The 22,142-nt window shown below is 45.0% G+C and overlaps 1 protein-coding gene across 1 annotated transcript in view; it reads left to right on the forward strand.

The window, feature by feature from the left end:
* LOC137522631 (telomere length regulation protein TEL2 homolog) overlaps positions 1–19,876 on the forward strand; it is a 171,965-nt gene extending 152,089 nt beyond the window's left edge. Inside the window, exons 2-5 of the mRNA XM_068242713.1 lie at positions 11,835–11,903; positions 12,063–12,133; positions 16,227–16,342; positions 19,660–19,876. Coding sequence (XP_068098814.1) covers positions 12,078–12,133; positions 16,227–16,342; positions 19,660–19,766 — 279 coding nt within the window. The 5' untranslated portion in view covers positions 11,835–11,903; positions 12,063–12,077 and the 3' untranslated portion in view covers positions 19,767–19,876. The remainder of the gene's footprint in view (positions 1–11,834; positions 11,904–12,062; positions 12,134–16,226; positions 16,343–19,659) is intronic.
* The last annotated feature ends 2,266 nt before the right edge of the window (positions 19,877–22,142 follow it).

Raw genomic sequence — 22,142 nt, forward strand, 5'->3', positions numbered from 1 at the left:
ACGGGCAGGGAATCGGCGGTGGCAAGATCCGACCTGTCGGATCTTATCAATCGAGCCGCATCAGCGGCTCGATTGATAAGCCACTTCGCTGCCTCATCTACGCGTGTAGATGAGGCTTAAGATTTCAATGAGGGTTGACAAAGGTGGTGTTTTTCCAGTTGGAGAATCTAAAAGTGTATATTCAAATTTAAATAACAAATAAGACAATTGAAACAGCCATTAGTGGATCGCCTAACAGGGATCAGAAAGGAATTTTTTCCCATGCTATACTTATATTGGCCTCTTAGGGCCTGTTTCCACTACACGCAGATTGGATGCAGAATGGATGCAGAAAAACTGACTCCAATGAATGCCCATGGGAAAATCTGCATCAGAAAAATCGCGTTTAGTGGCAACAGGCCCATAGACATTCATTGGAGTCAGTTTTTCTGCATCCTTTCTGCATTCAATCTGCATGTAGTGGAAACAGGCCCTTAGTGTGGCATGGGTTTTTTCGCCTCTCTCTGGTTCAATTCCTTTTTTTTTTTTTTTTGGAGGGTTTCCATATTTGTCTATTACATTTTCCAAATTACATTGTAATGACATGTTAGATGGTTTGTGTTCTGAATAAATCTATTAGAAACCCTCAGAATCTGTGTTTCTGTGTATAAATTTGATCACAACATGAAGTGTGTGTGTGTGTGTGCGTGCGTGCGTGTGTGTACACCTAGCATGTACCATATTTTCCGCCGTATAAGACGCACTTTTCTCCCCCAAAAATCGGGAGAAAAAGTCCCTGCGTCTTATACGGCAAAGGCAGGGAATCCCCGACTTCCGAACGCCCGCCGATACGAACCGCCGCCATGTCGGGGATTCCCTGCCTGTGTGCGTCCCTGTCTAACCACCTGTCACTTTTGTCCTCGCCATGGTCCTCCTGCTCCCCAGGTGGCGGTGAAATCAGCTGCAGCCGGCAGCATATAGGCAGCCCTGGGTCCTCGCAGACGAAGGTCCTCGCAGCTAGGTTAGAACGGAGAACAGGGGCCAGCAGGACATGGAGCGGGGACAGAATGCAGAGCGGGGGACAGCGGCACCGCACTAAATAGGTGAGCTTCGGGACTTGGCCGGCCACATGTAGTCAGAACGCGTTCTCTCCGCCCAAAGTCCGAAATTGTGCAGCATTTTGTACATTGGCCGCATCAGGCGGCCACTTCGCATTGTGACCGGCCAGAACCCGAAGTGGCCAGACTTCAGGTCCTGGCCGTAACATATATAAAAGATTCCTGTGTACACATCATATATACTGTCACAGTCAGATATGTAAAATACGAGGACTGCTTTATTGAAGCAGGACAAGTAACTATTTTTTGATTGGTTTTCATTTTTGTGGGCTGAACACAGCTATTACTGTATATATAATTTATGATGACTATTATCTGAGAAATAGAACATTTGATCATATTTTCTATTTTAATTACAGTTTAAATTCATTAGGCGTCGGAGTCGGTGCATTCTACTTTGCGTATTGGAAAACCAACAGTGTTTAAAAATGATAATACAAATAAAGCTTGACTTTTTATTAGGAAGTAAATAATTGAAAATTAGTAATCAAGCATTTCAGCCGCATCAAAACCGTTGCCATAATAAAACCCTGTGTAAATTCCTTGAGGGTCTGGAAAAGTGTTTCGCACACTTTTTACGGTGCAAGATGGGATTGGACGCCTCCTCCCTTTCCCAAGATAGCCATAAATCCATGACGCAAAAGAACGATATGCAGTTCTACGGAGTTTCCTGAAAAATAAAATTGTAGTTAATGAAGAGTACACTTCTTTATAAATTAGAAGAGAACTGTAAGGATAGAGATTAGTTACCTGTGATATACATCGGCAGGAGGATGAGTTGTATTGTCCGGATGAGTCCTAAAATGGGCTTCCACAATAATTGGGTTTGTGCAAAGGTGATGAAAGTCTGAGATTTGTGTAATACATTGTAAGTCATGAGGTATGAAAGACTTGATGTCCTCGGCATCCTGGCAGCAGATGCTTTCTATTTCCGTTGGCATGGAAATACAGTTTCCACATAAACACCAGTTTCTGTTCCCAATTCTACCTGTAACTGGTGCATGGTCAGACGTTGACGCCTCTGACCCTTGATTGTCTGTCTGTAAGGGCCTTCTTGGATTGAATGGGAAGCTGCAATCTTCATCAAAACATGGGAAAGAGTTAGCTTGAGCGAAGGCAAATTGATGTCATTCCCAAATATTTGTAATTCATACGGGATCCCTAAACAACATTTTTTATACTATGGTCAACTACAATCTTATATACGAGACAAGGGTGGCAAGCTCGCATCAGTTTGTTCGGTGAACGAGTTTGACAGATTTCTGACCCCACATGTCCCTAAGGTTTCCTTGTCTTCTATTCAATCAAACCTCCAGCTTTTAAATATTTCTTCCAAAGCGCTTAATAATCTCGCCAAATGGGGAAAGGACATTCCCGAGGAACAAGTGGAGTCTAAAATTGAGGGGTATCGGATATCTTATAAGCTGATTTCAGGGGAATCGTGGAGGGAATCTCAATTGAAACTAATACACAGGGCAAAGTATGCCTTTAATATTAAGTATAGTAAACCCCCCGCTTATTATTCACCAGCATGTCCAAAATGCGCACACCCACAGGCGGATCTCTTCCACTGTATCTGGTCTTGCTCTATAATCTCAACATTTGGGAAGAAAGTAGCGGACTACGTGGAAGAGATCTGCAAGTATAAAGTCGAGCCAAATCCATTACTGTTTCTATTCCATTATGTTCCTCCAAAAACACCAATTACGGACGTACAGCAACAGCCAGCTATCGCCCCAAGCAAATTAGCCCACCTCATAATTTTGGCGGCCCGCAAAGTCATAATCAATAAATGGATTTATTCCACTGCCCCCTCAATATGGGACGTGAAGGAAGAATTACTGCATCTATTCAGACAAGACAAGTTGGAGGCTGTGACATATAAGGACAAGAAAACCAAAAGTTTTTTTAAAACCTGGAAATATTTTATCTTGTCATCTTTCTCTAAAAAAGAGATAGATGAGGTGATGACCCCTTTTGTAGATACCAAGTGGTATTTGGTTGAGAAGCTGTCCGGTACTTTAGGTAAACTAGAAGTGTAATATCGGCAAGGCTACTAGTGACCGTTAAACCAGAGATGACTAGGGGGAAAGAGGGGGTGGGGAGGGAGGGAGCGGGAGGGAGCTCAGTGGGCGTTACTATAACGAGTTTTTTTTATGGTTTATTCTGAAACATCATATTGTAAGACACAGTGGATAAATGTGAAATAGACCCATAAGATGACGTGTCTTCATGTTGGAAAAAACCAATATTGTACTTTTCTATCTGCTGATGTATTGCCCACGGTGTGTGTTCTGGATGAAAATGTTGAAAAATTCAATAAATCTTGTTTAAAAAAAAAAAAAAAAAAACATGGGAAAGTAGCGTAGATCTCGTCCATAACCATTTTTGTCTAAATTGAGAAAACACAAACATTACACCTTTTAACTCTATAAAAGTACTAAAATTGATATAAACTTTGAAAATGATAAAAATAGCAAAATAATTAAACGGGTATAAAAATACTGTTTGTGGACAACAAGATCCTTCCATTCATTCAGGTTTCCGAAGCAATTGAATTACCTCTCTAAACCACTATACATTATTTCAACCACAATTGTCCTTTTCACTAAATTAGGATCTCTTCTGCTCCATGCTTGTGGTGCGTTTCTACTTTTCGTCAAATGGTTAAGGGCGCTGCCACAGAACATATTCCGTTATCGAATTGCATTTATTTCCCCATTGCAAGTACACCGGGCAAATAATGGTCATCACAAGGCCACCCTCATCAGTGGTGCGTTGTTTATTTCACTTGACAATTGCAGTGTCTGATGCAGTGTTGCTGTGTTTGTCAAGTCAATGGGAGTGCATGCAACTCGCATTGAAAACATAGTGTTATGCGATTTGTACTGCGATTTCACATTGGGAACATTTTACATCAACCTTTGCATTCAGGAAACGCAATAGTGCACACAGATCAAACATGAAACTCACTGTGAAACATGCACTTGCCAGGAGCTGCTATCACGATGTCATTCTATGTCATCATGACATCACTAACGCAGAGCTTGTGATAGGCCCTCTGCACCCGATGGGGTGCTGGCAGGCAGAAGGATACTTTCCGAGCCTCCAGTAACATCTAGCAGCCTTGCTCTAACTCCTTGCGGTGTCTTTATCGAGTTCCAGCATCCAAATACGTAAGCTGGCCTGTCACCTGACCCAATGCGGGTCATGTGCGGGAGAAGATGGAAAGACGCTTGAAAGGAGATACATAAAGGCTGCTACTAGATGTCAGTGTACGATCGTTGACTATTTCAGGGCGATGGTTTCTTTGTTTGTTTTTTTCTTGGATGCTCAGGCAACTGGCAAGCACATATATCTTTCATCAGGCTATCCCTGGTTTTGCCAGATACTCGGCACTCTACTGTATTATACAATGTAAACTTACCCTTTGTGCTCTCTCCTCAGCAGTCATTTCTGAATCTACATATTCCTGTCTTCCTGCTGCTTGGAATTCAGTCTGAAAAAAGATTATGTAATTTAAAAAAACGTATATTGCGTGATAGAGATACATACAGGTGTATTTAAACATACCTCTTCCAGGATGGAACATTCATCAGAACTTTCTTCCACTTGTGTGTGGATACTACTCTCATGTGTAGAATCTTCAGACTCACTGGAAGTGTATGACTCATCCAGATTTACTAGATCTTCAAGAGTTTCTGGTTCACCTTCAGAACTGGAACTTGACATTTTGAACCTATTGGATGATAATCATACACGATTATACATTTTTTTTTTAATTATTTTCCAAAAAACAGCAATTATATGCCCCAAATTACAAGGATAAGTAACATATATGGCATGTTTGTAAAATGTGTTTCTCAATCAAACACCTGCTTTATAGTCAAACACACAGTACACTTCTTTCCACCCACCAGTTCATTCAGAAAACAGGGTTACAGTGTAGGTCGAAAAGGCATATTGAGTGTGTTGTGCACACCAATACAAAGCATACATGTCAATGCATACTACGCCACCAAAGGCAGCACGGTGGCGTAGTGGTTAGCGCTCTTGCCTTGCAGTGCTGGGTCCCTGGTTCAAATCCCAGCCAGGTAAACATCTGCAAGGAGTTTGTATGTTCTCCCTGTGTCTGTGTGGATTTCCTCCGGGCACTCTGGTTTCCTCCCACAACCCAAAAACATACAGATAAGTTATTTGGCTTCCCCCTAAATTGGGCCTAGACTACAATACATATACTACATGATAGATTCATAGACAGGACCATGGTAGGGATTAGATTATGAGCTGCTCTGAGGGACAGTTAGTGACAAGATTATATACTCTGTACAGCGCTGCAGAAGATGTCAGCGCTATATAAATACTAAAAAATAATAATGCTACTGTAAAGGCTTCTGGTGAATGCACCTGCACAGCCCACGTGCTTGGTACTAGCGCTTGACAGGCACCCCCTCTCTGCTCCCAGGGTCTCACATCTGAGCGTGGCCGCAGCCATGCTCAAGTGCAACAAGTTTTGGTCCTCTGCTGCCAGGTAACTTCACCACTTGACGCGCGTGGCGCTACAACCGTTGCCATATGGCTGTATTTGCATTGAAAGGCAGAGACGGAACTAGACTACAGGTTATCAACCTGTTCTAGTCATATGGTGGAGGGCTGGTGGCACCACAAGAGTGATGTTATGTGGGGGCTGGATAGTGGGGAGAACCAAAGCAGATAGTCCCCCAGTATATGTAGCCACGCATGGGAGCTCCCAGTATACCTCTCTGGAAACTTGATTGCCTGTGATTACCTTCACTCCACCCTGTGAGTAATCCTTTATACATTATCCAAGGCATATGCACCAAGTGACTATTTTCCACATTTATGTTATCATTTATCTTCTAAAACAAGGAACTTTACTTAAAATAAATCTATGATCCAACTCTGTGTAGGAATGAAAGGATTTTGCATAGACCCCCTTTGATCCCAGCAGGACTCCAGAAGTACAAGCTATCTGAACAAGTCTATTGTCTCTAATGTCAACATACAAATACTCATCAAAGGACCTTTTCTCTGCATGCCCTCCCAAGAATCAATTACAAATTAACACCTCTCTGGCTCTACTCTTAAAATCCTTTGGGATACTCAGGAAATGCAGAAGGGGGCGGAGAGGTAGTGGATCCAAGTATAAAAAACATATTTGCCCTCAGAAAAGCTTAATCACAGCTACACTCTGCAATGCCAGATCGATAAATAATAAGACTGCAACTATACATGACCTAATAGAGCTCTCTGATTTTACCTTTTTGACAGAGACCTGGCTTGGGAAGCATGCAGGCCCAACTCTTGAAGCAACCGTGCCGGCCAATTATTCAATCTTGCACTGTGAGAGACAAGTCGGCAAGGGTGGGGGGGTTGCCATATGCTTCAGATCCTCCTTGAACATAAGGCCCCTGCCCATAGGCCCCACTGAAACCTTTGAATGTATTGCAGCTCAACTGTCAGCAGAAGTAAACATCAACATATTGCTCATATACCGCCCCCCAAAAAATGGTCCAGCCTTTCTTAAGGAAATATCTGAACTCTTATCCTGCGTAACAGTGGAATACCCTAGATGGATCATCCTGGGAGACTTCAATGCATGGGTGGATGATCACGACTCCCAGCTAGGAAGTGAACTACTTCTCATAATGAATGAACTGGGTTTCTCTCAGGCTATCAACCTCCCCACCCATACGAAAGGGCACACCCTGGATCTTATATTTCATTCCGGACTTTTAATATCACACATGGATATAAACCCAGTGGTATGGTCAGACCACCACACCATCCACTTCTCTCTGACAGCACCAGCGATAAAACACAGAGGGAAAGAACTCATAAAATACCGTTCACTGAAAGATGTCTCACCCCAGCACGTTCAGAATATCCTCAACTTCGACGCATTAACCAATCATTGCGCAGACCCAGACTCCATGGTCCTGATTTACAACCATGCAGTGTCATCTGCCTATGACGCCCTCGCTCCAGTTCGCATCAAACGATCTACACCACTTCACCATGCACGGTGGTTTGACAGCTCACTAAAGGACCTAAAGAAAGAAGTGCGCAGACTAGAAAGGAAGTGGCGAAAATCTCAGAATTCAAAAGATAAACACACCCTTGTCTCTCACCGGGAAAGCTACCAAAATGCGATCACCAAGAAAAAATCCTCCTACCTATCACAGGAGATCGCAAAGGCCGCCAACAGACCAGCCCAACTATTCCGCACAGTTGATAGACTATGTAATCCATCCTGTCTAAAACCCACTATAACTCCCTCAAAGGAGCTATGTGAGAAATTTGCCTGCTACTTTGCTGACAAAGTATCTTCTATTCGGTCTCTCATTCAGTCCACAGCACCCAAGACTCATGCAACTAATGGAAATAGCTGCAAAAACAACCTAACACCCTGGAATGATTTCAAAAGTATTAGTGAGGAAGAGATCTCAGACACCCTCTGTCGTCTCCACCAGACAACCTGCGACCTGGACCCTGGACCAACTAAACATATGCTGAAATGCCCTGACCTGCTTGGTCCAGCATTTCACAAAATAGTAAATTGCTCTCTGCAAGCAGGGAGGTTTCCTACCTCTCTAAAAGAAGGAATCATCAAGCCCCTTCTCAAAAAACCTTCCATGGATCCAGATGCTATGAGCAGCTACAGACCTGTCTCCAACCTCCCCTTCTTAGGTAAAGTTATTGAAAAGGCTGTTTATCTGCAACTTGAAACCAGGCTGTCAGTAAACAACATCCTGGACCCTCTACAATCTGGCTTTAAGAAACACCACAGCTGTGAAACAGCCCTCATCCAAGTCTGCAACGATCTGCTCATGGCAAGGGACAGAGGGGAATGCTCCATCCTAATCCTGTTGGATCTCTCAGCTGCTTTTGATACAGTTGACCATGAAATCCTGCTTAACAGACTGCAGGAGTACTGTGGCATCAGTGGATCAGTCCTCCAGTGGTTCAGATCATTCCTGACTGACAGAACACAGAGAGTATCCCTAGGACCTATAATGTCCAAACCTGCACCTCTACAATTCGGAGTGCCACAAGGATCAATCCTATCCCCTCTGCTGTTTGCAATCTACATGTTGCCACTCGGTACACTTATCCAACGACATGGCCTGACGTACCACTGCTACGCCGATGACACACAGCTATACCTGTCCTTCAAACCTGGTGGAACAGACCCTACCCCAAAAATAAACTCTTGCTTAGCTGAGCTTCAGGCATGGATGAATGATAACTGGTTGAAACTGAATGCTGACAAAACTGAGGTCCTGTTTGTCCAAAGCCAGTGCTCGCCATCAAAACAGCTCTATCCTAAAGCAACACCAATCAGGATTGGGAATTCAGACATAAACAGCTCCAACCTTGTGCGCAGCCTTGGCGTACTAATCGATGGGGAATTGAGTTTCAGAAACCAAATTTCATCTGTAGTTAAATCTTCCTTCTTTCATCTGAAGAACATTGCAAAGATTAAACATCTGATTCCCCCAGAGGATCTTCAAACCCTAGTCCACGCCTTCATCACATCACGGCTGGACTACTGCAATGCCCTTTATGCTGGCCTCCCCAAAAAAGACTTGCGTCGCCTGCAATTAGTGCAGAATGCTGCTGCCAGATTGCTAACAAACCAGCCTCGCCACTGTCACATTACACCGATCCTTCGCTCACTGCACTGGCTACCAGTAGAATGGAGAATACTCTTCAAGATTGGACTGCTGACATTCAAATCCCTGCACAATCTGGGCCCTGGATACATGAAGGACTTGCTGAAGCTGCACCACACCTCTCACAACCTCAGATCAGCAAGTTCTATAAACTTGGTCACTCCCAGAGTGCACCTCAAAAAATCTGGAGACAGAGCCTTCTGTCATGCTGCCCCTACTCTTTGGAACTCCCTACCACACCCAGTAAAGACAGCACCATCCCTGGAGCTATTCAAATCCAGACTGAAAAGCCACCTGTTTAGCCTGGCATTTCCAGATTTATAAAATTCTTCCCCTGTACCACGATGGTCGGAGCCATGCTTATGCGCTTTGAGTCCCACGGGAGAAAAGCGCTTTACAAATGTTATTTGTTGTTGTTGTTGTTGTTGTTAGCCAGGGATAGGTGCTCCTGGAGGATGTAGCAGTAGGTGAGCGTGGGCACAGAGCAGTTACAAATCACCTTCCGGGATGCACCCTGCATCCATCTTCTCCCCCCTAGGCATCCATTGCATTTGTAACAGGCCCACGTGTTGTCATATCTGCATGTTATCACAGTGGCCACTGTCAACAATGCGACATGCCTTGGAGGAAGAAGATAGACGTGTGTGTGGATCTCGGAAGGTAATATGTAACTGCTGTGTGTCCATGCTCACCCACCTCTACACCTCGGTCAGTCGCCCAGTCCAGCTACCTCTACAAATGGCCATGGGGGAGAAAACCACTCAGCCAATCGACCTAAGTGATCCACCAGTTTGACAAGCAGCGGATGAATCTTGCCTGAGTCGTCCAATATTGACTGCCTGTGCTGGGAATACAGCATTTGCACATTATTATTATTTAGTATTTATTTAGCGCCTACATCTTCCGCAGCACTGTACAGAGTATATTGTCTTGTCACTAACTGTCCCTCAAAGGAGCTCACAATCTAGTCCCTGCCATAGTCTTATGTCTGTATGTATCATGTAGTGTGTGTATCGTACTCTAGGGCCAATTTAGGGGGAAGCCAATTAACTTATCTGTATGTTTTTGGAATGCTTGAGGAAACCAAAGTGCCCGGAGGAAACCCAAGCCGATACAGGGAGAACATAAAAACTCTTTACAGATGTTGACCTGGCTGGGATTTGAACCTGGGACCCAGCGCTTCAAGGTGAGAGCGCTAACCACTACGCCAGCGTGCTGCCCATGTCAGCCCCTGATGTGCAAATGCAGCATTCCCGGCACAAGCAGTCCTTATTGGACAACTCAGTCAACATTCATCAAGCTTGTGGACAGAACTTTACAGTATAGCAACATATTCAACCACACTCCTAACAAAGGTGTGTGTTCAAACATGGGCATGAAATATCAGCAATTGAATATTTGAAATTTTTACATTATTATACAGTCCACTATTGTAAATTATCGGGTAATTACTGATATTCTACCATCACCCTCTGTACTTCACACTATGCAATGTGACGATACAATTTTTATACAATCTTACAAACATCCATGTACTATAAACACCGATAAGGTTACTGTGACTTGGATATATATTTTTCAGATAGTGTCTTATACTACATAAAAGTAGTAAGATTGGAGATTGATTGTACAGTCAGACTGCATACAGTGTGGCCATCCTTTACTCTCAAATGAACTCTCCTCTATCTAAAGCCTAATACACACAATGAGATCTTATTGCTGATTTACTGCCAGATCTAGTATGTCCAGCATGACCATTCTTATTTACAATCGATTTTCCTTGGACGTGAATGGAAAATCGATCGGAAATCAGATCGGCCATGCTGGAAATAGTTGATCTGGCAGCACATCTGCCCGGAAAATCTCATTTTGCGTATTAGGTATTAGCCTAATATGAACAACACACACTACAGCCTGGAGTACGAACTACAATGTAGCCAACCTCTGCTGCACTACTTCTCCCAGCAAGCTGCTATAGATCCGCACATCCACTGCAGCAGCAGCACGATTATTCAATTCTACCGTCCCCATATTCTCTCTCCCGCACACCTCTGGTATTTATAAGTGTCGGTGAGGCCATAGATGACAATGTAAAGGCACACCAGTAAATTCAGGAGGTGCCTGATAAAGTAGCGCTGCCAGATCCCCTTATGAATAGCCTCCATTTTCAGGCTCAGGTGCCCACTATCTTTTGACCTAACATCTCCGGCACATCGATTGTAGTCGAACGTAGATTGATAGTCCATAGCACTATAATAAATCATATTGGGTGGCAATCTATACTTGCATGGGCACCTCTATACAGAACACATCACATAACTGGATGCAACAACAGTTACAACTCACTCCTAGCTCTGCTGAGATGGAGTGGTTCTGAAAAGACCTGCTGCCACCATTACAAAAATTAAAAATAAGCAGAACAAAAAAAAAAATAATTATATCACTGCAGAGTAATACTATTATCTGGATTGAATAAAAAAAAAAACTAGTTTTATAAATGAAAGTAGGTTTGGTAACCAGGATTAGAGTCTTACCTTGAATTTATCTGTGTAAATCCAGGAGCAGCTGTATCTGCAGGTATGCCTGTCGTCTTCCACAGTTTGTGTTCCAATACACTGCTTCTTTTCACACAGGACAGCCCCAGCACACACTGAGCATGCACGGGATTTCGGAGGCAAGGGGAGGGAGAGGGGAGTGTAGGGGAGTGGAGTTTGCACAGTCTGAGGTGTGGAGATAAAGATAAGATTACCTGTGCAATGATTACAAGTAGAACATGGCAGCTCCCATTGTATAACAGCAATAAATATTTTCCCGTTCCCGTTCCATGATCCCAGGGCTACCGGGGGACACCACAGAGGGGCTTCCGCGATCGCGCGTGCTGAAGCGCGGTACCGCAGCAGAGCAGCCGCCCGGACGTGAGCTTCACGTCTGGGCGGCAGAAATGGTTAAGCAAAGACATTCCCAGGCCATTGCCTGGAGTGCCATTGGTTCTGATGGAGTCTGAGATAAATAAAGTGTGCATTTCAGTGTTTTGTTTCAGGAAAGGTGCCAGAAGAAGATGAGGCGGACGACTGGAAAAAAAAGAAGATGGTGCTAGAAGGCAGCACAGGTAAATCCGAGATAAATAAAGTGTGTATTTCAGTGTTTTGTTTCTGGAAAGGTGACAAAAGAAGATGAGGCGGAAGACTGAAAAAAAAGAAGAAGATGGTGATAGAAGGCAGCACAGGTGAGTCAGAGATAAAGTGTGCATTTCAGTGTTTCTTTTCAGGAAAGGTGACAGAAGATGATGAGGCGGAAAACTGGGAAACAAGAAGAAGATGGTGCTAGAAGACAGCACAGGTGAGTCCGAGATAAATAAAGTGTGCATTTCAGTGTTTTGTTTCAGGAAAGAGGACGGAAGAAAATGAGGCGGAAGACTGGAAAATAAAGAAGATGGTGCTAGAAGACAGCACAGGTGAGTCCATATACTCTGATTTGGACTAGGTGATAGGCCCTTTGAGCAATTCCTTGCAGTAAGGGGCTAACTCCCCAAGCCGACTGCCAGCAGATTAGCAGGTCAAGCAACCTAATTCAATAGTACAATGTTTTTAGCTCCCCTCAACCTTGAATGCAGGGGAAGTGGGGGGGGGGGGGGGGGTAAAGTGGCAATCCCAGGGTGAATGCACCCTACGGGTCTCTAGATCCACGTTGTCCTCCCAAGTCTTATTTTTAATGGGTATTTTGGAGGTTCCAAACGGGGTGTTCATTTAAAATCATGGTAATAATATTAAAGAATTGTTTTTAGATAACATAGGAGACAAGCAATATGTTGTAATGCCTTCAAACAGCATTTCTTTTAGGTGCACGAACTCTAACACATGCCCAAGGGGCACAGACTTTTGCACAAAATGTATATTTGTTACCACAGTTGTAGGATGTTATGACAGTAGTGTTGATATGAGGTTTCTGTCACCATGTTTTCACTTTTATGTTTATTTCCATGTTTACCTTTGCACGGAAGTTTATTTTGCTTATATATACACAAGAAGCGCAGCACAACACTATAGGCTTAACATAAGTCTCTCGCCACTGGACGGCGAGTCTCCGCCCCTTTACCCCCGACCTCCCTCACATACACTCCACACCAATGAGACAGCGCCGGAGGCGCGGCTTGAAGGTCCTATCTAGGAAGCTGCACGGCGCTGTCTCTCTAAGGATATACGCACGTGAGCAAGCGCCAGAACGGCGTGAAACGGCTGTTGTGCCGTCTAATCATCCCCCGGTCACCTTACCCCTGTACACCTCAACACCCTCTTCAAATCAGGTTTGATGTATCTTTCTCTTCATGCAAACGCTGTTTGATCTTTGGCTGAAGGATGGAATAAAAGCATTTAAAGAGACAAGTGCACAGAGTTCTCTCAATGTACTATGTTTACCCTAGTTGTGGCCTGCACTGTCTAAACTTGCTGCACGTCTCTTGGCTTGAGCTGTGTGCCAACATAAGGGGGGGGGGGGGGGTCAATGAGGTGGAGATTTTTCTATGCAAATTGCAGTGGTCCTCTGAAAACCCACCCTCTAAAGAACTTAACTGAGTGCCAGGTGATTATTTCTGCTACAGTGTACTAAATACTTAGAGTATACAGAGTGCATGGTAAACTGTATAGAAGACATATCAAAAGACATGCTTTCACATTTATGGTATTAAGGCAATACAGCTGCAAACTACTCAAGGTGAGTAGTGAAGAGGACAGGTAGCTTATACCAGATGAGTTACAGTGATACACATTGCCCTCTGACTAATTTAGTTGCGTATCTTTGTACCTGTTGTAGTATTGCACTGTCACTCCTATAGTGTGATGCCCAAAACTGTATCCCATACTCCTGATGTGGCCTCATAAGGGATTTATATTTTTTTTAACTACTTCCTACAAAACTGACATTTAAAACATCCTGTTTTTGCACTTTTTAGTACAAAAAGAACGTTTTAAAATGATCAGTTTTGCAGGACAGAAGATCGGAATACACCCGCAGATGTCTTCTGAGGGAAGTGCACGTGCGTTCGTGGCCTCTTTCCGCTGCTCATTGCCTGGGTATCTTGCAGTTCCTCTGCCTTCAATACTTTTAGCCATAGACCCCGAACAAGCATGCAGAGCAGGTGCTCTGACTGAAAGAGAACCTGAGGCTGATTTTTTAAATCTTAATAGGACACAAAGGCATGTTCTGTGCACAATGGCATGCCTCTGTGTCCTGCTGCTGCTGCCGCCAGTCCCCCTCCCCGGCTCTGTTGTCCCCCTGATAAATAGCGCCAGGCTAGCAACAATCTGCTTGTCTCTAGCCGTCTGTTTACCTGCAGCTTGTCGTTCAGTTTCCCCGCATTGCCTCCTCCATTACGTGCCGCTACCCTCCTTCAATCCGAAGCTAAGCCGCCACCCAGGAAGTACTCCCGGGTCGCGGCTAGCGACAAGAAGATTGTCCTAGCCTGGCGCTATTTATCGGAGTGACAGCAGAGTCCGGGGGGACTGGCGGCGGCAGCAGAAGGACACAGAGGCATGTCATTATGCACAGAACATGCCTCTGTGTCCTATTAAGATTTAAAAAATCCACCTCGGGTTCTCTTGAAGTCTGATTGGATTAGTTGCATGCGTGTTTCAGGTGTATGATCCAGATACTGCAGCTAAAGAGATCAGCAGAACTGCTAGACAACTTGTATTGGTTAAAAGGGGAAAAAATATGGCAGTTTCCATATCCCTCTCAGTGCAGGTGTCCTTTACAAGCCTTTGAAAAAAAGTACAACATCTATGGCTTTCCCAAGATCTAGATTTGCATTCACCACTTCATAAAAGCTGAGCATTTTGGTAAACCTGTGTTGAGCTGAAATTGGATTATTCTGAGCTGTGAAGTTTTGTAAAGCCTCCCTTAGGCCTGGGATCCACTAAAACGCTTTTTGAGCATTTTTGGGATCTCCGACAATCCCCAGCACTTTCAAAAATGCCTTGCTAAAATAAGTCTATGGTGTTGAGCCCACTGGAGCGATTCAGATTTTGGAAAACGTAATGACAGGACATGTAGCATTACATGTAAGCGTTTGGGCACAATAAAATGCCTAAATCCCTGGAAAACAAAAAACACACCTTAAAGCGCTTACACAAAGCGCTAGTGATTGCGATTAGCATTTTGCGATTTGTAATGTAAACATCAGCTGTATGCCAGTTATAGGAAATTGGCCTGTTTGAAAGAGAATTGCAGAAAATATGATAAAATGGCCTATCGATAACTGAACTCCACTGCCTTAAAGGGAACCTAAACTGAGGATATGGGTTTTTAATTCTAAAATAATACCAGTTGCCTGACTCTCCTGCTGATCCTGTGTCTCTAATAGTATTAACCACAGCCCCTTTATCAAGCATGCAGATCAGGTGCTCTGACTGAAGTCAGACTGGATTAGCTGCCTGCTTGTTTCAGGTGTGTAATTCAGCCACCACTGCATCCAGTGGCGTAGCTAAGGAGCTGTGGGCCCCGATGCAAGTTTTACAATGGGGCCCCCCCAAGCACTCTATACATAACAATTGATACGGTGCGCCAAAACCTGCCAATGGCAACTACAGTGTCAGAGGTGCAAGGAGGGGGCGGGGAACAGTTTGTTAATGATTACTACTGTTCAAAGTATCTGTAGAAGTGATTATTATTAGCACAGGACCAATAGAGAGCTAATACTGCAGTTGAGGGAGGGCCACTCGGGGCCCCTCTGGCCCAAGGGCCCCGATGCGGTCGCTACCTCTGCACCCCTTATTGCTACGCCCCTGACTGCATCCACAGAGATCAGCAAAACTGACAAGCAACTGGTATTGTTTAAAAGGAAACATCCATATCCCTCTCAGTTAAAGGGAAGGTTCACGCTGCTAAAAAACAAAACAAACTGCACTCACCTGGGGCTTCTTCCAGCTCCTGGTAGTCGATCAGTGCCCTTGGCGCAGCTCCTCTCCCTCCGGGCGTCCAGCGGTGAAGAAGCCGACCTCGCCAGGTCAGCTTCTGTGCGCTCCACGGCGGGGGAGGGGTCACGTAGTGTAGAGACGTCATCGGGTCTCTACTGCGCAGGCGCAGAACTACTGCGCAGTAGAGACCCGATGACGTCACGTACACCACGTGACCCGCGCCGTGGAACGCACAACGCCGACCTGGAAGCTGACCTGGTGAGGTCGGCTTCTTTACCGCTGGACGCCCGGAGGGAGAGGAGCTGTGCTGAGGGCACTGATCGACTGCCAGGAGCTGGAAGTCCCAGGTGAGTGCATTTTTTTTTAAGCAGCGCGGATCTTCCCTTTAAGGTTCCCTTTAATACTCAGGGGTGGATGCCATCTGGCCAGGTGCCTTATCTTTCTTGATATCTGTACATGTAAATTCCAAATTATCTCAAAATTCAATAAGCCATGTAATAATTGTCATGTGTTCTGCACAGCTTCGTCAGACAAGGGCTCCTGTTCTGTTTCTCCACTATTCTGTTGAGTGTTCCCTGGGAGAGGCTGATGACTGATATGGCAGAAGAAGTCCTGGAAATAAAGTGCTGGGTAGAAGGTTTCTATCATCATTCCTAATGGTTCTACCCTAAGTAATGCCAAGAATTCAAGTGAGATGTTTTGACCGCACCCCCCAGTTGCTACAGGGATTACTGTATTACTGTAGAGTGCTCAGCAGAAGCCTCACCTATCCAGCTGGCGCAGTCTTAAGTTCTCCATCTTGTGTCTTCTTACGGCTTGACGGAGGATCCGAAGTGAGCCGGCTGGAGACATGAGGGCTTCCGCTGTGCATTCTGCAGTTGCCACAGGGATTCCTGTTGCTGTGGGGGGGGGGGGGTTTACTGTAAGTGGGGTGCCCCTCTGGGATTTCCTTAGCAGGGGTTGGGGGGGGGGGGGGTCAGAGCCAGAGCCGGTTTTGTACTCTTTACCGCCCAAGGCCACTGTCACCAGCCACCCCCTTCAGTATAGGTAGCGAGAAGGCCCCTCCCCCCAGTATAGGTAGACAGATGACCCCTCCCCCCTTACCTCTAGTATAGGTAGCCTAGGACCCTCCCCCCCAGTATAGGTAGGCAGGTGACCCCTTTCCCTCCAGTATAGGTATCAAGATGACTTGCCTAGTCCCTCCTTTTCCCACCCCCTTTCAGTATAGGTAGCCAGCCCACCTTCACACGGCAGCAGCCATCAGCGGAGCAGTGCTTTTCAGCACTGCTAGATTTGGACGCAGCCGGCGCCACCATAGACTATAATGGGAATCACATCTACAGCGGCGCTCAGTGAGTAACGTCGGCACAGTCAAAAGACTGAGCCAAAGTTGCTTAAAAAACACAATAATTCGGCCTCCAGCAATCGCTGGAAGCCGAATTATATCATTCCCCCACTAACCATGGCGGCCTGGAGGGGGAATAGTAATTAACACGGCCCGGACTTGTGCAGAACCAGGATCAGCCATATACCAGCTGTATCCTGCGCCCAAGTCTACGCCAATTTCAAATGTATGCGCCATTAGTGTCAAGCAAGGTGACTGCTGCACAGGCAGCTAGCAGCAGAGTACCACGGTCAGGCACTCGCCTGATCTCCCTGCATTGCAGCATTTGCAAGCATCCAAACTCTGCACCAGTTTAGCCTGCTGCTTTGGTGCCCTTGCTCTTGTGGTGCCTTAGGCCATGGCCTAAATCCAGCCTTGAACGGAATACTGGCACCAGCGTTATTACATCGGCTGGTGGTCTGTGCTGAGGGCCCCGGGGAACAGCAGCTTAGAAATAACCTGGTGTAAAAAGCTCCACAAGGCGCATCTGCACCATGGATGCACCAGGTTTTTTTTCTTTACCTGGTTTTTGTCATGTAAACCTAGGTGCATCGTATGGTGTAAAAAAATATATTAGTATTATCCTTTAGTTTTTAAAAAGGCTAAACTTTCTAAGGTTCCTGTTGGGGAACTATTTTTTGTAGACTATCTGTGTTTTCATAAAATATTAAATGCACTCTGAGCTGGACCCAAAAATTCCAAAATGAACTTACCTGGGGCTTCCTCGTAGTCCGAGAGGTTCCTCGGCATTCTCTGGGCTCCCTCAGTTCTTCCGCTGACGGCTCTGTTAGCCGTGCGACTTAGCATGCGCTGCCCCTCCGCACACGTCACCGTGATCATTCTGCGCACACAGGGTTCATTCTTTCCAGAACCGCGTGTGCGCAGAACGCTCACAGCGACAGACACGGAGGGGCAGCGCTTGCGCCATTGCTTACGACTCCTGGCGAAATTACATGGCTAATGGAGTTGCCAGCGGAAGAACGGAGGGAGCCCAGAGGACGCAGTGACCACGAGGGGCTGGGGGAAGCCCCAGGTAAGTTCATTATTGCATTTTAGGGTCCTGTTCAGGGTCCGGTTTTAAATACAACATATGCTGTTTTGCAACAAATCTTATCCTCAAATCAAATTGTCACATTAGAAAAATAACCTTATTAGCCTATTGGCAAAGTGGACGATACTCGGTTCACTTGCAGCAAAGCTTCTTAAGATTTTTCATGTTTGCCTCCACTAGAGCTGCTATTGTAATCTACAGATGCCACAATTAGATCACATAGCAGCTCTAATAGCTCAGCACATTTCCCAGACTATGGAAAGGAAATTAAAAAAAAAAAATACGGTAGAGTCTCGGTTATCCGGCACAGGCAAGGATCGGCTGATTCCAGTCCGGATAAATGTGCCTTCTGGTTGCTTGAGACTCAAGTTAAAAATAGGCCTAGCTTATACAGTACTATATCCCACTCTATATACATATCTTGAACTCTGCATTAAACGTTAAGCTAAAGTAATTGAAACTATATTAACCTTGGGGTAGCCGAGGAACCCAGTCTTTAAAGGACCACTATCGTGAAAAAAGTAGGCAGTTAAAAAATGTGACAGATGACAGGTTTTGGGCCAGTCCATCTTTTTAAGGGGGATTCTCAGGGCTTTCTTTGTTTTCAACAGCATTTCCTGAACAACAGTTGCAAAATCTAACTGACATAATAGTGTGCAAGTGATTAGGGAGGCTGGCTGGTATCTTGCTATTTTGGCAGTTAAACTGCTGTTCAGGAAATGCTGTTGAAAACAAAGAAAGCCCTGAAAATGCCCCTTAAAAAGATGGACTGGCCCAAAACCTGTCATCTGTCACATTTTTTAACTGCCTACTTTTTTCGCGATAGTGGTCCTTTAAAGGGTACCTGAGATAGAGGGAGAAAAAAAATTATACATACCTGGGGCTTCATCCAGCCCCCTCCAGGCTGATCGCTCCCTCGCTGTCCTTCTGTGCCGCCTGGATTGTCAGCAATTAGCCCTGGAAAGTCCTCCAGTCGGTTTAGATGCAGTCTGGCTATGCTTACTCCCATTGCCCGGAGTGTTCTTCATCTGCGCAATAGTACTGTGCGGGTGCAGAGCGTGGCATACACGTGGCCAGGCCATGCATGCATGGTACGCCCTGGACTGGAGGACTTTCCAGAGCCAAAGGGAGGATCCAGGCCACGCAGAAGGATGGTGAGGGAGCGATCAGCCTGGAGGGGGCTGGAGGAAGCCCCAGGTATGTATAATTCCCCCCCCCCCTGCCATCTCAGGTTTACTTTAAGTAAAACAGAGCCCACAAACAGCCTAAGAAGTTTGCCTTCATCGCTGTGAGTACTGCCGGCAATTTGTGCTGTTTTCTACTGTATATACTGCTTTGAATGATAATTGTAATGTTGGGTCACGTGACTCGGAGCTGAGCACAGACACTGGAAAGCTGCTAGGAGCTACAGGATGTCATTTTTGTGGAAAGCAACCCCCCCTTCCTTTGCTGTATACAGCTTTAAACTACATCTTTATTTTTTTTATATATAGTCATCCTTGGATATTTTGTGTTGCAGATGTGGCTGATAAAGACACCGATGATGACTGTCGCCGTGTGGCTGTGAATGGCCTGATCCTAATGGACAAACTAAAGAATAATTTCCAGCCAGCCCCTATTGCATGAGCTCCAGCTGGAAACCATCAGATGTAGAATAATCCAGAACTCTCTGAATTGCACACGCTTCCTTTCAAGAACAGTCGGGACCTCTTGTATATGAACCATCATGTAACAGCCAGTGCATTCCCTTGTAATAAATCAGCTTTTTACAGTTTGCATATCTGTGGATACGTATGTCTGCATTTCTCATTCATCTCTTGAAGCCACTGCCAGCCGAAACAGGTAGTTTGAGCGGTGGCAGCCAGCTGGTAAAATGGGCGCTATATAAACCGCAGTGTTAATGGAGGCTATAGCGTCGCCCAGTTTATAGTTTGCAAGGTCGGTCAAAGGAGGGATCCGCACACCGACTTGTAAGGAACAGTGTACCTTTATTGTCCCATCACAATAGTACAATCATCTGACCATGCAGTTTATAGTTTGGGCGTCAGTCTTCCGTATTGCGCAGTCTGCTATATTTGCCGGGGGAGGGGGGAATTGGTAATGTTAGGAATAGGCAGAGGATGGGTCAGTGTAAGAAGAGGGTTAGGTAAAGTGACGGTAGAATACCATTAAAATTGCTGATATTTGACTATCAGTATTTGCCAGTGCCCTTTTATACTACTAGCGTCTTTACCTTGTGCACAAATTACCATTTGTGCATACGCTGGCCAGCAGCTGTGTTCCAATCCTGACACATGGATCAGTAGTGTGGCGATTACTGATGCCTCTGTCCCATTTTAGGGGATTTTATTCACTTTCTGTTTTGGGGACATAAGAGAAAATATCTCTATTTCTGCAATAAAAAGAGGTTCAAACCCAAGTGAAGAAGAGAATTTTCCTTGAAATTGTATCAAAAATGATCAGCTTGATTTAAAGCGGATCAGAGATGAAAGACTTACTATAGCAAGTAACTTGTCTATATAGCTTCTCTAAAGTTTAGATGTTTTACACGTAAATCTAGCTGCAAACAGCTTCAACGGTATATGATTATTTCTTCCTGTGATAAAATGAGAGCAGCCATAGTCTGCTTGTCATCATTACACAGGCAAGCTGCTTTGCATCTTCATCCCTCAGCCTATGAAAACTCCCCTCCCCTCCACTCTCTGCCCAATTGCCTCTGAAATCTAGTGCATGCTTTAGCAAAAGCCTCCTCGTCCCCCAGGCTGAGCTTCCATGAGCACTTGCAGCATGGGACTCAGAATGCCTAGGCGCTGGAGGAACTGGGGCTGTGGATACATTCATTTACATACAATTGGGTAATGAATAAAATAAAAAAGCATTTTGGGGGGAATAATGCCCAATAAACTATATGTAAGGGGCAGAAAAATTAAGGCAGCAAAAGTTTGTCTCCGATCCACTTTAACCAGTTGTACAACAAAAGAAGAAAGCACCACTATATCTGCAATATAAATTGGCTTTATTAAATCATTTTAATATATATATATATATATATATATATATATATATATATATATATATATATATATATATATATATATATATATATATATATATATATATATATCCATATAAAAGCACAATGCTATGCCGGGGTACATATTAATACAATAACAAATTGCCACAGTATGTATATTGGTCCATGTAGGAACAATATGAAAACATCTTAAAAAATACACTCCATCTAAGTAGCCACGTAAGACAGGTAAGTAGTGTAAACCAAGCTGAAAAAGGGCATCAGTGGAAAATGGAGAAAGAGTGTGAAAAGCTGGGATACAGACACCCTCACCAATGGCAATGAGAAATACAAATGTGAGTGAACAATGCTGAAAGGTGAACTGGGGTAGGAGTAAATGGTAGCAAACCGCCCTGAAAAGAATAGTGCACAAAAGTGCTGGGCCAGAAAGGTTATAGCCATAAAAAGTGCTAAGGCTTACCGGGGCTTGGCGAGGCAGATGGAGGACAGAAGAGGGAGGTGTGGCCCCTGCAAACAAGCTGGGTCTTCTGGCTTGTTTGCAGGGGCCATGCTCCCCTCTTTCTTCTACCAATATTTTTATTGTGCAGAAGACCCACATTAATGCGACTGAAGCAGTTACTGGGGCTGATCACGGCTGAATGGGAGGACGGCGAGGGACTCGCACGTGTTTATGGGGCTGGAGGAAGCCACGAGTTGGTATCGATTCTTTGACTTTACAGTTCTCTGGTTTACTTTAAGGCCCCTTTTACACTTCTAGAGACACTGTAACATCAAAAAGTTACCCGGGGGGGGGGGGGGGGTACTCACCTCGGGAGGGGGAAGCCTCAGGGTCCCAATGAGGCTTCCCACGGGGGTCTCGCTGCAGCCCTCCGAACAGCGGCCCGACAGATCCGACAGCTTGTTCAATATTTACCTTTCCAGGCTCCAGCGGGGGCGCTGTTGCGGCTTTCGGCTCCAAAGTAGACGGA

This window comes from Hyperolius riggenbachi, chromosome 6 (genome assembly GCF_040937935.1).
Source record: "Hyperolius riggenbachi isolate aHypRig1 chromosome 6, aHypRig1.pri, whole genome shotgun sequence".
Taxonomy (NCBI): Eukaryota; Metazoa; Chordata; class Amphibia; order Anura; family Hyperoliidae; genus Hyperolius; species Hyperolius riggenbachi.